General features: G+C 45.5%; 1 protein-coding gene across 1 annotated transcript in view; it reads right to left on the bottom strand.

Moving 5' to 3' along the window:
• CRNKL1 (crooked neck pre-mRNA splicing factor 1) overlaps positions 1–16,553 on the bottom strand; it is a 168,764-nt gene that overhangs the window by 89,353 nt on the left and 62,858 nt on the right. Inside the window, exon 5 of the mRNA XM_086927520.1 lies at positions 16,288–16,454. Coding sequence (XP_086783646.1) covers positions 16,288–16,454 — 167 coding nt within the window. The remainder of the gene's footprint in view (positions 1–16,287; positions 16,455–16,553) is intronic.

Below are 16,553 nucleotides of genomic sequence, written 5' to 3'. Positions count from 1 at the left end.
TTGCTGACCTAGTACTTAAGGAGGACGAAGACCTAGCAAAAGTAGGTCTACAGGCCCTATGTCGCGTAAAAAAGAGCCCTCAATTATTAGTACCTCAGCCAGGTCCATTTCCCCCCACCATTTTAAACATGCACAGTGGGTTATCTGCAACTCAACGGAAATGATCCTTATCATACATCCCGTCCCAATGGCCCGAAGCTACACAACAAAGTAGCCATCCACACACCGATTTGAGAGTGGTTATAGTAAACGATAGGCCATTCTCACAATCTAGACAATTAGTATGGGCTCAAAGTAATAGGTTTTCCCCACTGCGACACCTACCAGAGGAAGGAGATTGGAATATTAGGCCCACCTTATTCTAGAATGAGGAGTCCTCTCAAAATCTAAGAATCTTAAGTTGGAATATCCATGGGTTTGAACGCTTGAGGAACAGCAGCGAATTGGAAGAAAGTTTGAAACCCTTTCATATGGTATTCCTTCAGGAGTCTTGGCTAAGAGAGGACCAGTCAGTTGAAGGTTTTATGGCCCTGAATAGTAAAGGTCATTCCCGGGGTACGGAGAGAGCATCTGCAGGTCTACTAACATTAATATTGACCAAGGTGATTAAGAGGCCATTGGAGGTCATAAACGTTTCAAGTGGTCTGCAGTTATCTGTTGTGGAAATGGTTGTAAGTAAAAATGTCCTCAGTTATTTTTTGCTTATAAAGGTTTATATTAATAAAGCAGACCATCGCCAAATGAATCACTGGTGGGAATTATTTGAATCCCCTTTCCAGCATTTGGTGGCTAAATACCCAGAAGCAGTGATAATAATGGCGGGGGATGTAAATGCTCGTTTATTCCCTGTACAGCTAGACCAACACTTGGAGGAAGTGTTGGATTCCCTTTAGACAGTTTCCTGTAGGTACCATCAAAAAAGAGGCCAAAGTGCTGAGTAAAAGGCTGGCAAGTCATGGTCTGATTTACTTAAATGGACGCTTTAAAAAGGATTCACCAGCAATAGCAACATCTCAGCAGGGCCATTCTCTGGGTTCCATTGATTATATATTCACGTCCCTTTGGAATTTTGGCCTCTTTAAGAGCTTCGAGGTGGCAAAATATGAGGGCAGTGACCACTGGGCAACTACAGCAGTTCTTGATTTGTGTGAGCCAGTATCCCCTGAGAGAGTGTTTCCCTTAGAGATGTCCTATCCGCGTAGGCTCACAACACGTTTAGACACTATGCATCTTCAACAATTAGAAACCTTTCAGTTAGAGGAGACGGTTCCTATCCTCCCTATTCATGCTGATGATGTAATTGTGTGGTATAATAATATTGTGCAACGAGTTTTGGGCTGCATTTTAGTGAAAATAAGTGGAAAGGGTGGACAGACAAAATCCAGCCCAAAGGGGGTTCGATCAGGATTGCCAAAAGATGAAACGACTGGTGAGACAGAAAGCAAAGAGTGCTAGGTGTCGTTTCATTCCATTAGCCGCCCAAGAGTTGGTCAAACTTAAACGCCAATATAAATCCCTTATGCAGTCGAAAAAGGTAGCATTTTATTATAGGAAGTGGGAGGAGATGCAGGAGATTATACTATTAAATGATCAGCAAAAATTCTGGACAAAGGTCAAATAGTTTAATGGCCAAAGTAGGGGGCTTCTGACCTGCATGATACCGGAAGCACATTGGACCACACATCTGACGGAGTTATACAGGGGACCTTTAGGTTTAGATGGCCCTTAGCATATCTACGGGCAAACCCTCCCAGCCAACTGGTTCTCAGTGAAGGAAGTTAAGGCAGTTATTGAGAGAATAAAACTCTTGTGCCGCTGGTCCTGACAATGCCCTGGCGGTAATAATTAAAACAAATAGTGTCTGGTGGGCTACAATTTGCTCTACCTTGTTTAGTTGGGTTTTAGGGTCTGGCCTTTACCCCTTTACTTGGAAGGGGTCTATTGTGAAACTGATTTTTAAAAAAGGGAGCGGTACAGACCCAATGCATTACAGGCTTATAAGCCTCTTGGATATTTCATTAAAGATGTTCTCCAAGATTATTTTAGCCAAACTTGAAGAATGGGCCACTGAAACGAAGAGAATCCTTTAGAACAAGGGGGTTTTCGGAAGGGTCATTTAACCATAGACCACTGCTTTGCTTTGTGGGCTATTACTCAAAAGGCTCTGGAGGAAAATCATAGGTTGTGCAGTTGTTTTGTAGATTTCCGGACAGCCTTTCATTCTATTGACAGGGATATTTTATGGGGAAAACTTGCTGCTTGGAAATTACCACTATACCTTCTTGGGGCTCTTCAATCCCTGCACTCTGGCAATTGGGCTCAGGTGGAGTTAGATAAGTCAGGACGGTTGTCCCAAAGAATCTCTATCAACAATGGCCTCTGTCAGGGGTGCGTTTTAGCACCCATACTTTTTAGTCTATTTTTGGCCGACCTCCCAACAGTTATTTCCCATTCTAAGCCTTTCTCGCCTAAAATTGTGGACCAGCATATTGCTTGTCTGCTCTATGCAGAGGATTTGGTATTATTGGACTATACTCCAATTGGTCCGCAGAGGAAACTCAACGCATCGGCCTCTTACAGTAAGCAGAACAAGCTTCGCAATAATCTGGAAAAGACGATAATTATGATTTTTGGGGACAAAGAGCAGAGTTTTTCCTGGTATCTTGATTCTTAGGTGGTGGAACAAGTGGATCAGTATAAATACCTGGGTTTAACTTTTAGGAAAAATCTGAATTGGGGAGCGCTTTGGGATTTCACTAGGCAGAAGGCCCTTTTGCAGGCAAGCTGTTTATCTGGATACAATGGCAGATTTGGGGGCCTATCCCATATCTCAATATTTAAAGGCCTATGAAGGGAAGATTCCACCAATAGGCCTGTATGGAGGAGAGATATTTTCTCTTGATCCAACCTATGAATGGGACAGACTGGAAGGGGTAGTGCTTAAAAGACTTCCATCACTCCCACAAGGTACCATGGCCCAGGCTGTAAGGAGAGAGTTCAGCCTGGTATCTTGGAACATGGCGGCCGCCACACGGGCTCTAAGATACTTCAGCACACTGCTGGAGAATGATGAGGTGGTTAAATTATCCAGATTGTGTTGGGAAGAGAGCCAAAGCAGCGAAAGGATGTGGGCAAAGGCCGTTAGAACCAGAATGACTGCAATGAAGAATCTCCATTTAAATAGTGGTACAGCAGTGGCGGTTCTCTTATGGGTGCGTTTGGGCGCCGCCCCCCCTGCTTTCTCGCCGTGCGAGAAGGCAGAACAATGGTAGTTATCATATTATATAACTACCATTGTTTTTGCCATCTCCCACAGCGAGAAAGCAGTTCTTCCTGGTTTAGAGTTTCTCGGGGGCAGTGAGAGTGGCTTGGGGGAGTGGCTTGCCCATTGTTAATACTGACTGTTTGGGCAGCCTGAGGCCGCCCAAACAGACAGTATTACCAACAGTGGGAAAGCCACTCCCCCAAGCCACTCCCCCCTGCCCTCGAGTAACTCTCCCTGTTCTCTCTGTATGCTGCAGCAGCAGCATACAAAGAGAAAATTACGTAGCCTGGGGCAGCCGGCCGCACCAATGAAAAACGCGGCAGTGGAGAGGGAGGCTGCCTGCTGCGCCGCCTTCCTGATGACGTGCTGGTGCTGCCTGCAGGACTTGAAAGCGAGGAAGGCGGGAATTGGGACAAAGTCTCTGGAGTCTGCTGGACGCCTGGACGGTAAGTTAAGTTTACTTAACTAACTTATTTACATCACGCTGTGTTTTTGTGTTCCTAATACTTTTTGTACTGGCTGGCAAACGGGGATTTATTATTTTCCTTCTTGCTGATTCATAGTAGCCCTGACAGAAAGCACTGATAAAGCAACATAACGCACGCTGCGCTGGGCAACGCCACTGAAAGGCGATAGCTGTTGGCTCTGCTTGTTAAACAATGCCTGGTTTCTAAAGGGACAATATTTTGCAGCTAAAAGTAATTAAAAGTGCGAGCTGCTGGAGGGTTCATGGTCTGAGCATTGTTAGGGTTCTCTGAACGCATCTTGTGTCACCATGGACTTGTTTATGACAACTTAAAGCGAGGATGTGGCCTATGATCGGTTAGAGCAGTTGAACTCGAAGCTAGGGAACCGGGTCATGTCTCGGCATGGACGCTCAACATCCTGTGATCCTGGGCAAATCACTTAATCTCCCCCTACCTAACAAATATGAATGTGCCCGTTAGTAAAGCAACTTGTAACGTAAAGGCTCTGATACCTTCGGGTCGAGTCGCGCTATAAAAAAAAAAATAATGGATTAAAAAAGCTGTAGAACCCTGCTTTCAAAGTAGGGAGTGTTAAATAAATTCACCAAGTATTTGCGATTAGCACAGCCCAGGAGGAAACACTAACAGAGCAAGAGCACGCAGTGGGTGCTGCTAAATTAGGAGGTATTTCAAATTCCATATTACATACTTTTCAGTGTTTTAAAAGGAACAGCTCTTTGTGTAACTTGTTAGGAATCATTTTCATGATTACTTTATTAACTGAACTGACTTGTCAGTACAGCAATCTACTGAGAGACCGCATTGCTGCCGTTGTGGGTAATCGCCTATTTCTCGGTTTGAGGGCCTGAGTTTGGAATGAAAAGAAAACGAATTTCACGCTCTGAGCCCTGTCCATTTTATCTGATTTATTTTTTAGATGTTTACTCGTTCCTGCGAGGCTTTGAAATGTTTTGTGATCGGCCGGGGTTTAAAAGCTTAAATGATTATGTGGGAAATATCATAGTACCATAGGAAAGTCATTGTGGTATTGCTACGAGGAAGTCTATTTTAACATGACTGCTGCTCCTACGCTGAAACATGATGTGTAATCCGAGTGAGGAAGTTGCACGGATTGGCTCCATATTTTAAAAAAACTGGAAATGTGGCAAGCGTTATTCAAGTTTTCAGATGGATTTGGGCTCCGAGTTGCTTTCCTCCAGCTTCTCGAAGAATCGGTGCTTCGCCTACAGCTAAGTTTTGTGCTTGTGCAGTTGATTTTCACTGCGATACATGTCATGTTGTCCTGAATAAGTAGTGTCTGTCACTCTGTCTGGGATCTTGCAGGACAGAATCCAATTAATTAAACATTTCCAGTATTATTAACGGCAATGTACCTGCATAGCAGTGGCTAATACCTGCTTTGTCATTCTGTAATACCCCACGCACTGCTGTCTCCCTGCCATAGTTAGGTTCTGTACCCAAGAGTGTTGCCTATGATTGGTTGAGATTTGAACAGGCACCTTTCAATGATTGCCTTCCTGGTTCAGTTCTCAGCATCCCTTCTTGATTAAACTACCTTCTAAACCCATAGTTACTTTAGCTAGGACAGTTTCTCAGTGAAAGGTAGTCATCCCATTTAGATTAAAAATAGTGACTGTTAGTCAGAACATTACAGTGTTTTGTTATGTCAGCATGTTATTAGTCATGCCCAACTTTTACGCCCCACTGCTTTCAAATGTCACCAGCCGCCACTGTGGTACAGTCACATCTTGGCTCACTTTCCAAGGCAAGCGAGTATTGAGAGAATCTGGTGCTATGGTGTCACAACAATGTGATTTATTATATTTAAAAAAGAAATCATCTATTAGCTTTTTGTTAGCTTCACTTGGCCAGGATTGTGTTTTCCCTTATTTATTACAGTTACCAGATCCAGGTTTGAGAAAAGAACCTGGACCTTGGAATCACACAGCAATCAGAGTATTCCTCCGCCAAATAACAAAAAAAGGGGGGTGAGTACCACAACTGTACACCACCTCAGTGAGAAGAGGAAAAAAGGCAAAATAATCCTTTTATATATATATACAATCCTCACCCACTCTAATAGTGGCATGACTCATCATCGGGTGCACCTTGACCCCTATAAGTCAGGGAGGGCTCAACCGTGTTCCTGGGAACTCTTTGTATATTAGCGTGTCGGGGAAAGTTACATGTAAATAAAAATTCCTCATCCACTCCCAAGGTATACCTTTATTAGCAGGGTGGATGGGAAATTATTAAAATAAACTATAGAAGGGGCGACAAAGATACAATGGTCCTATGACCCTCAGAGTGCCAACAAAGTTCTGCACTACACTGATGGCCTTACACAGTCTTTAGAGGTACAAAAGGGGGTGGTGATGGACGGAGCATCTGAATCAATCAAACACTCACACCCAGTCAAAAGATCTGGGTTTAATCCATCACCGTTCTTTAGCCCACTCTGCCACCCCAGTTCAGACATGGCTATTTGCAAATCAGTCTGACCCTGTGCCTCATGGGAACAGTCCAGCCCGAACTGCCAAGCCATGTCTTCCCTGGACCGGAAACAAGCTTTCGAGGACCGGTTTCTGGCATTCCAGCCGTCTTCAGCCCGGCTTGCTTGAATCTAGTGGCAAAGTGAGCAAGGGACTCACGTCTGAGCATGCCCTGCCACACTTATGGCGGCCTAAAGCGGTACAAAAGGGGGTGGTGATGGACGGAGCATCTGAATCAATCAAACACTCACACCCAGTCAAAAGATCTGGGTTTAATCCATCACCGTTCTTTAGCCCACTCTGCCACCCCAGTTCAGACATGGCTATTTGCAAATCAGTCTGACCCTGTGCCTCATGGGAACAGTCCAGCCCGAACTGCCAAGCCATGTCTTCCCCGGACCGGAAACAAGCTTCCGAGGACTGGTTTCTGGCATTCCGGCAAGCCGGGTCGAAGACGGCTGAAATGCCAGAAACCGGTCCCCGGTAGCTTGTTTCCTTCCCAGTGAAAGAATTGGCTTGGTAGTTTGGTTTGCCCTGTTCCCATGATGCACTGGTCCAGGGACAGACTAATTTGCATATAGCCAGGTTCTGTAGCTGGGATGGTGCAGTGAGCTAAAAAACGGTGTTGGATTAAGCCCTGATCTCTTGACTGGGTGAGAGTATTCTGCTTAATTCAGAAACTCTGTCCATCACCACCCCCTGTTGTTTAATTATTTTGTCCACCATAAGCGTGGAAGGGTATACTCAGACGTGAGTCCCATGCTCATTGCACCATCAGGATTCAAGCAAGCCGGGCCGAAGACGGCTGAAATGCCAGAAACCGGTCCCCGGAAGCTTGTTTCCTTCCCAGTGAAAGAATTGGCTTGGTAGTTTGGTTTGCCCTGTTCCCATGATGCACTGGGTCAGGGACAGACTAATTTGCATATAGCCAGGTTCTGTAGCTGGGATGGTGCAGTGAGCTAAAAACGGTGTTGGATTAAGCCCTGATCTCTTGACTGGGTGAGAGTTTATTTATTTTATTTTTAAAGTTTTATATAGCGCGAACAAGATCTTTGCAGATATCAGAGCGCTTTACAGAAACAGTAGGTAGGATAAACAAGACTCTTAAATCAATATGAGATTCCGTAGACAGTGAGTTGCAAAAAAATAGGGTATCAATCATACAAGCGTATACAGAGTAATAACAATCAAGAAACAATAGTATGGAAGCAGTACAATGTCTAAACGGATAAGATTATAGCACCCCAGAGGGTGAGTAAACACAATGTTGAAAGCAAAGTAGTAGTCAGTAGTGGGTGCGTTGCAGGTTATTAAGGCACTCAAGTCCTAGTGTACAACCCAATAAACAAGTTGGAAATCAATAGTATAGCATCCGTGCAATGAATTAGATCCAGAAGCAGACAAAAAATGGGCTGACATAGATAAGTATTCAGACAGCCGATAATGCGGGAGCCAAATACTGTCATTGTTCCAGTATCAATAGTGTTCAGGTGTATTTAGCCATAAGGATGGCCTTCACCTCTTTCTTGAAGAGTATAGTGGACGGGATAAGCCTGGTTTCTGGCGGGAGTGCATTCCAGATCCTAGGTGCCATTCCAGAGAAGGAGCGTTTGTATGTTTTTTCCTTCCGGAATCTCCGTGGTTTCAGGAGGAGAGTGTTTGTGCTTCTGTTGGATCTTGAGCCTCCTGATATGGTCAGCTTTTGAGAGAGGTATTTGGGTGCCTTGTGGTGTACGGCCGAGTGTGTCATACAGGCAATTTTCAACTGAATTCTGGCTTCAATAGGCAGCCAGTTCAGGGCTTTTAAGTCAGGGGATATATGCGAGTGTTTTCTTGAGCCAGTGATGAGTCTCGCGGCCGCGTTCAGGGAGGCTCTTTGGGGAGCCGTTGTTGTCAGGGGGAGCCCGCTGAGAGCCACAATTCCGTAGTCTATGCGAGGAATGACTAAGGCTTGTACCACAGTTTGGAAGTCCTTGGGTGGTAGGAAGGGTTTGAGTTTTCTCAGCGTGTTGATTTGGAAGTTGGCTCCTTTAGTTGCTATGCTAATATGCTGCTGCATGTCGAGATTGCAGTCCAGTGTGATGCCAAGGGATTTCGCTGAGTCCACGATGGTGGGTTGGACATTGAGTGCGGTTAGATGATTGAGCCAGGTTTGGGTGATGGCCTTTTTCGCAGGAGGAGAGATCAGGAGGAACTCAGTTTTCAGAGCATTTAGTTTGAGGTGATTGTCGGCCAGCCAAGCTTGGGTGTTTCTTAGTGTGGCATTCAACAGTTTGATGTCTTCAGGGGATTGAAGCTTGAGGTAGAGCTGAGTGTCATCGGCGTACATATGGAAATGTACCTTAGAAGATTGAAGCAAGGTGGTGAGTGGTTCCATGACGAGGTTGAACAATGTGGGGGAAAGGAGGAACCTTGCGGGACGCCCAGTGTTACTGGCACAGGCGAGGACAGTGCGTTGTTGATTTTGAACCTCTGAGAATGGTTGTGCAGAAAGGACGTTAACCATTTGAGAACCGTCCCGGATATGCCCATTCTGGTATTTAGGAGCTCCAGTAGATTCTCGTGTTTGACCGTATCAAATGCTGAAGAGAGGTCAAGAAGGATGAGGAGGCAAGACTCATTGTGATCAAGGATTTGGAGGGCATCATCTATTATGTGTGTCATGGCCGTTTCCGTGCTATGCTTTGCTCTGAATCCGGATTGGTGCGAGTTGAGGAGGTCAAACTGCTCAATGTGTTTTGTCAGTTGGAGTTGTACGCATTTTTCTAACAGTTTTGCTAGAGTGGTGATATTGGTGATAGGACGATAGTTGTTTAGGTCGGCCGGGTCAGCTGTGGGTTTCTTGAGTATAGGCGTGACTTGCCCAATCTTGAGGGAGTCTGGGATGATCCCTTGTTGCAGGGAACAGTTGATGATTTTAGTACAGAGTGGGAGGAAAAGGGGGGTGAGGACTTTAACAGCATTGGCAGGTAGGGGGTCTGTGTGATGATTGGCGGGTTTCAAGGTGACCAGCAGCTTGTGAATTGATTCTTCGGAATAGGTGTCGAAGGACGTCCATGAAGCGTTGTTTTTAGCATGAGTGTTAGTTATGCATATGGAGCCGGCGAATCGACTTACATCCTTGATGAGATTGCTTCTTATAGTGTCGTTCTTTTGCTTGAAGAAAGCAGAGAAGTCTTCGCAACTTGGGATAGCCTTTGTTGAGTTGTTGGGTTATGAAGGTTGCGTTTTGGTTTGGGTTTTGACTAACTCGAACAGTTTTTTTGGTCGGTTTTTAGCTTGATCCAGCTGTTGGCTAAAGAATATTGATTTCGAGCGTTTGATTTTTCTGAAGTAGGCGTTTCTCTTACTCTTAAGCGTTCTAAGGTTCAGTGCTGAGGGGTCCGATCTCCACGCGCGCTCAGCTAAGCGCATCACACGTCTGTCTTCATTGAGTCTGCCATCGTACCATGGGTTCGAGTTCTTGGTGGAGACTCTCTTCAATTGCAAGGGTGCGGCTTCATTGATTATTGTAGGCATTGGAGTCTAGGTAGAGGTTGGTCAATGAATGCACATCAGAGACGTCCGTCGGGAGAAGAAGGAGACTGCCTGTGTGGGCAGGCAAGGACTTTGGATTAAGGTTCTTCAGGGCCCTCTTCCAAATCTTGGTTTTGGCAGGTTGCGCCGGGTTAAGTTTGACCTTTTCGTTGATGAAGAAGGTGATGATGTGGTGGTCTGACCAGTCACATGGTTCTATTGCAACTAGTTGGGTAGAGACTTCTTTGGCGATGATAAGGTCAATGATAGAGCCTTTTTCATGTGTCGGACCGTTGCAGATTTGGGTGAGGTCAAGCGCGTCGAGGAAAGTCTTAAGGCTCTTCACCACAGTGTCTTTCTGGTCATTCCAGTGGAGGTTGAAGTCTCCCAGGTAAATTTGATTGAGCTGTCGACCGGCGTTGGTGGATATCGTGTCCATTAGTTGTTGGGAGAAGATGAAGTTGTCACCGGGTGGGTGGTAAATAACATGAAGGGAGCACACAGGTTTGCCCTCACTAGTAATATCAAGGCAGATGAGTTCGCAGGAGGAGAGGGAGGGGGAGGGGCCTTCAGTGACAACTAGGTTGCTCCTGTAGATGCATGCGATTCCCCCGCCCGTCTTGCCATTCCTGTCGAGTCTAATAATGAGATAGTTGGGGGGGACTAGTATGTCCAATACAGGTGTGGATGTTTCAGTTAACCACGTTTCAGTCAGAATGGCTAGATCAATACCCCTTGATAAAATGAGCTCCGCGATGCCAGAGGAGTGTCTCCGGGCCGATCTGCAGTTGAGCAGGATACACTTTAGTCTAGGGGTGAGGAGGGTGGGAGAATGTTCTAAGGAGAGGGGGATATTTTTGAGATTACAGGGGACAGAACTTCTGTCGCTCAGTGTGGGTGGCCTGAGGGGATTTGTGAGAATCGTGGGTATGGGGAGGTGTGTAGTGGGTGAGCGTTTTGTGGGACCTGGGCCATAGGAGCAGAGTAGATTGTGTAAGTCTCGGCCCGAGAGGGTGTTTAGGGTGCGACGGGGACGGCCGGTGGCCTTGCGATCCGGGATAGAGGGCCAGCGCGGGGAGAGCAGGGTGGAACGGTTTGAGGGGTGAATGGAGTCCTTGTTGGGCGGGGAAGTGTAGGGTAGTGGGTGCCTGGGGTGTGTGAGAAGAAGTTCTTTGATGGTGTGGAGCTCTTCCTTGACTTGTAGGAGGGTGGAGATGATCATGTCCAGTGTTGGATTGGGGATGGAATTGGAAGTGAGAGTAGTGGGTGAGTATTTGTGTCGGGTAATGGGGTGGGAACTGGGTCGAATGGGACGGGATGTGCGCGCGATGGAGCAGGGCTCTGCGGTCCGAGTAGGTGGGGTAGCGTTCGAAGGATGAGAGAGTTTGTGAACAGGGGGCGGGGATGAGGACAGGGGGCGGTTGATAGCGTGAGTGATGGCGCTTGTGGAAGGCGGTGTGGGTGAGTTGAGGGATGAATGTAGACTGGAGAAGGAAGGAGTGACAATAGGGGGGTGAGGGCTAAGAATGGGAGGGGATAAAGGATAAGGGGTTAGGTTGAGGGAGGTGGTGTGTTCCGTGAGTCTGGCCGATGGGGTGGGGTAGTGGGGAGTGAGAGTGGGGGGGGAGAGAGGGTGAGGGTTGGTCATGTCGCGGGGCGCGGGAGGTATGCTCAAGGTGGTGGAGGTGGGTTCAGCGCGACTTGTGTGAGGAGTGGGGTGGGGAGAAAGGAGGGTGGGGGTATTGGGGATGTGTGAAGGGGGATGATAATCGCCAATGCATGAGGGGTGTGGGGAAGTGAGATCGGATGGGTGATCAATTACAGCAACATCTGCGACGTTCACAGAGGTTGAGTGGTGGGGGGTGAGGAGGGTGGGGATAACGGGAGTGAGCAACGGGGGGTGATCTTCGCTAGTGCATGGAGGAATTTGGGGGATATGAACGGGTGGTATGAAATGGGAAGTATGATCAGGAGGGTGACTGATTACTGCGGATTGGGGAGGGGAGAGCTGTGAGATGTTCCTCAGCTGTGATGGGGTGAGGCTGGTGTATATGGGGGAGAGGTCTATGTCTGTGATTGAGAGGTGTGGGGCAGCTACAATAGGTCGGTGGGTGATTAAGGTGCAGGGGGTAGAGGGGGAGAGATCTATGTCTGTGATTAAGGAGTATGGGGTAGCTACAGAAGGTGGGTGGGTGATTAAGGTGCTGGGGGTAGCGGAGAGGTGCGTGTCGTTTTGGGGCTGAGCTATGTTAGCTAGGTTGTGATTAGAGGCTGTGCGGTTCGGGATGAGAGGACTAGGGGTGCTGTGAGTGGGGGTCCGTGGATTGGAGAGGTGCTGTTTGAAGGTGGGGAATATGTTGTCTAGTAGTTCCAGGTTCCTGTCTGTGGATTGAATTAGGACAATCCTGTTATTGTAGATCGTGATGGTGGTTCTGCCTGGGAAGAGTTGAGATGGTGTGATGGAGAGTGTTGAGCCATGAGCGGATTTCCTGGTAGAGGAGACAGTGAGTAAGGTGCAGAACACTTTTCACACTCTTCGTGTGGTGTGGAAGATGATGTCAATATTCATGGATCCATTCACCGGTGAGAAATAGGTGTCGACAAAGGGGGTTTCAGGGTGGGTCCTAAGGAAGTTATGTTTAAAGCGCTTAGTGGCTTTTTTGTTGGGTAATGGTGGGTAGATGATTTTATATGTGTGTTTGCCGATGAGATCCATGTTGGGTAGAGGTAGGCGTAGGAGGGTGTACAATAATGATAACAGGAGCAAAAAACAAGTGCAAACAACAAATTACATGTAACGATAGTGACAATGGTGAGCGGACTGAGTATATGAGGTAGCAGTCAGAATCAAAAATGACATTAGTGACATTAGTGAGCAATCAAAATATATGAGGTAGCAATCGGCATGTCCCAAGAGAAAGTGAACTGGATGCAGGTTACACAAGTGTATAAAATACAAGAAAAATATAATAGTGATATACGAGGTAGCATTTACATTAGTGAGCAATCAGAGTACATGAGGTAGCAATCGGTGCGTCACAAAGAGAAAGTGAACTGGGAGAGTATTCTGCTTAATTCAGAAACTCTGTCCATCACCACCCCCTGTTGTTTAATTATTTTGTCCACTATAAGCGTGGAAGGGTATACTCAGACGTGAGTCCCTTGCTCATTGCACCATCAGGATTCAAGCAAGCCGGGCCGAAGACGGCTGAAATGCCAGAAACCGGTCCCCGGTAGCTTGTTTCCTTCCCAGTGAAAGAATTGGCTTGGTAGTTTGGTTTGCCCTGTTCCCATGATGCACTGGGCCAGGGACAGGCAATTTGCATATAGCCAGGTTCTGTAGCTGGGATGGTGCAGTGAGCTAAAAAACGGTGTTGGATTAAGCCCTGATCTCTTGACTGGGTGAGAGTATTCTGCTTAATTCAGAAACTCTGTCCATCACCACCCCCTGTTGTTTAATTATTTTGTCCACCATAAGCGTGGAAGGGTATACTCAGACGTGAGTCCCTTGCTCATTGCACCATCAGGATTCAAGCAAGCCGGGCCGAAGACGGCTGAAATGCCAGAAACCGGTCCCCGGTAGCTTGTTTCCTTCCCAGTGAAAGAATTGGCTTGGTAGTTTGGTTTGCCCTGTTCCCATGATGCACTGGGCCAGGGACAGACTAATTTGTATATAGCCAGGTTCTGTAGCTGGGATGGTGCAGTGAGCTAAAAAACGGTGTTGGATTAAGCCCTGATCTCTTGACTGGGTGAGAGTATTCTGCTTAATTCAGAAACTCTGTCCATCACCACCCCCTGTTGTTTAATTACACAGTCTTTGGCATTCGTCAGGGCGTGTCCATTTTACTAATGCTCCCATGGTGACGTTTCTGTTCTCATAAGTTTCTTATTATTATAGCATGCACACTAAATTATAGGCATGCACAGGCAGCTAATACTGGACTGCCCAAATGTACCCTGGCAGAGGGCATATTCAAACTCTCCAGGAAGGCGGAAGAAGGTTGGTCCTGTTGTCAAACCTTCAATAAGAATTCCTACCGTCCGTGTAACTTGTGGACAATGCCTATCAGTTCTCAGTCCACTCTGTAAGATACTGCCTTCAGTAAATTCAGTCTTTAATTTGTTGACTTGGAACTTACAATGGATCTCCCCATAGGTAGAGAGTGTGAAGGGAATTTCTAATCAAAAGCGGCTGAAATGAGGATGGCAGGTTCTCCTGCTTGGCCCCTGCTTTTTGCTCCCAGTTATTTTTGCTAGACATACTTCTGTGCTGTGCTTTTCCAGCGATTTGTTTCTTTAAAATGAATTGCTACCTGTTGTTTTACTAATAATGCAGTTAACTTTATAAAAATCATTTCACACAACTTTTAACAATTGTGATTAAAAGGTTTGGCCTCGAGCCTAGAGTGTTATCAAATGTATTTATTGTAAGCAATGGGATCAGTAAAATAGTTTTTTCTAGCTAGTTACTTTACTGGCTGTCATTTTTTAATGGTGCTTTTCACAACCATAATAACAATGCTATTTGAAAATGGATGTACCTTAGAAGGAAAAAAACGTAGCCATAGTATTGGTACAGAAAAAAATAGTCTGAGTGCTTCAGCACACTTCAATGTAGAGAACTGGCCGACAATGTATTTTAGGATACTGATATTCACAGACTAATTATAACTACTATTTTATCACATTATGTTAAGATATGGATTCATATTTTCACTGAGGGCAAAGTGAATGTTTGGAATTTCAATATGGCTGCAACTCTTTTTCGAATTGGAAGAGGTCACGGTTGTGGGAATTCAGGTTTTGTTTCCTACTTCCCTATCCTGCCACTGTATATGTAAGACCTGCAAGGCATGGTCTCGATTGTGTTCCCTCCTTCCCCTGTATACTCTAGGCCAGCATTTATCTGCCTTGTTTTTGTTCCCCCTGCCGCCCCCATCCTTCTGTATAGGGAACATAGTGGAGAATCGTGTACCTGGTTCACGCTACATTCTTTTGACCTGTAAACTTAAGGAGTGCATTAAGAGACCACATTCCTGCCACCTACATAGAACTGCAGTAACACTGAGGACATAGCTCACCATCCATTAGCACTGATTAGACGTTTCAATATGCCCCTCAGTAAGCCCTTCTTTAACCTGAGCTTCAATGTGCACCACAGACTGGTATTAGATGAGAAATGCATTGCAATAAAGGCAGAAAAGGTTGATTCAGCACGTATATATGGTTACGTAAGAGGAGTGCATGCACGTGCATTGTCTGATGAGGAAGTGTTCCGATTGGTAGGTGTAAATGTGTGTTGTGTGACACATGGTTACATGAAATTCTAACACTGAGCGAAAGAGTGACAATGAGCAAAAGAGTGACAATCAGTATTTATTAAGTATAAAAACATATGGAGTGCAGGGAGCCCACGATGAAAGCATTTACAGGGGAAGGGGCTTCACAATGTGTTCCACAATGCATGAGTTCCACGATGCGGTCCTAGAATAACACAAAATGATATTGCCCAAATATAAAATATGTTAAGAAACTCTATAGATTTCACACAACCACAGAATAACTGATGGAGGTGTCACTAAAACAAAACACTTGGTTTTATGACAACGTATTTCTCACTTTCTGCCAGTGCCTGGTGTACTCAGGATTGAAAACAGGGGGGTTTCCATATATTGCCAGTGTCTGGTTTCCTAGTTGGATACTGTTTTGAGGGTCTTCCAAAAGTGGTGGACCCGGTCTACTAACACAACTCAGGGTGGGGTAAGGCACCATGCCAAACCCAAGGGCATGTTCCAACACACAACCTATAAAATGCTCTAGAGACCAACCATGTTAATTACGGTTTAACATGTGCAGGATGCCATAAAGAATTTCACACTGGCATACGTCTACTGACCGAACTGCAGATAAAGATATGCCAGTGTGCTTCATGAATGTAGAAATAATTACTAACTCCTCGACAACGAAATGAGAGGCCTATTTAAGGGTCAACAATAAAAGGTTCAATAACTTATATTTTACCAGTGGAAACGTTTTTTTTTAATTTAAGATATTTATGGAGTGAGAAACTAACTCTGAAAAGCAAGCACACAGCTATGCAAGCAAGAGTGGATTTATGACAATAAAATACCGGTCAACACAGTTTCCCAATTCAGAGACAATAACTAAAAATTATAGCAATTCAGAAGTAGTGATGGAAGGTGCCAGAATCCCTATCCTGTTCCAGTGTTTAAAACGTCCCAGTCCGCCATGTTGTCTCCTGGCTATAACATAGGCAGGAACATAATGTAGTAATAGAATGTGGGTATTATAAGCATACAAAAGTGAAAATTTCACATCAAAAGAACATAGTAAAAGATCTTACTAAACCTCCGCTTCATATGAACAATTGACTTTACAATTTTTTATCTGCTTTAAACAGAAGGATATAACTTGCGTGAATCTGAGATAGAGGCCTCCTTCAGTTAGTACAAACTTCAGAAATGCACCAGTGAGCAAACACAACCATTACTTCTCAAAAGGATATATCTCTCATAAATGGAGCGTGCTCGATCCACCTCTTTGTACCTCAGCTCAAAATTGATATAAGAATGCCAGGCCTGTTCTTCAGGATGCCACTCCATCCAGCGCTCAAACACCTGCCGTGTTCCTGCGACATTGCCCAGCATCTCCTCCATGTATGTATATTTGTACCTTTAAAAAAAATAAAAGCCATCCAAAAATGTAAAAGGTGGACTGAAAATGTGGGATGAGAGAACATGAACACTAGCCAATTCTTTGCTACCATCCTGC

Source organism: Lissotriton vulgaris, chromosome 6, assembly GCF_964263255.1.
Source record: "Lissotriton vulgaris chromosome 6, aLisVul1.2, whole genome shotgun sequence".
NCBI lineage: Eukaryota > Metazoa > Chordata > Amphibia > Caudata > Salamandridae > Lissotriton > Lissotriton vulgaris.
The sequence above is the reverse complement of the archived record's forward strand: the minus strand, read 5'-3'. Positions and strand labels throughout refer to the sequence as shown.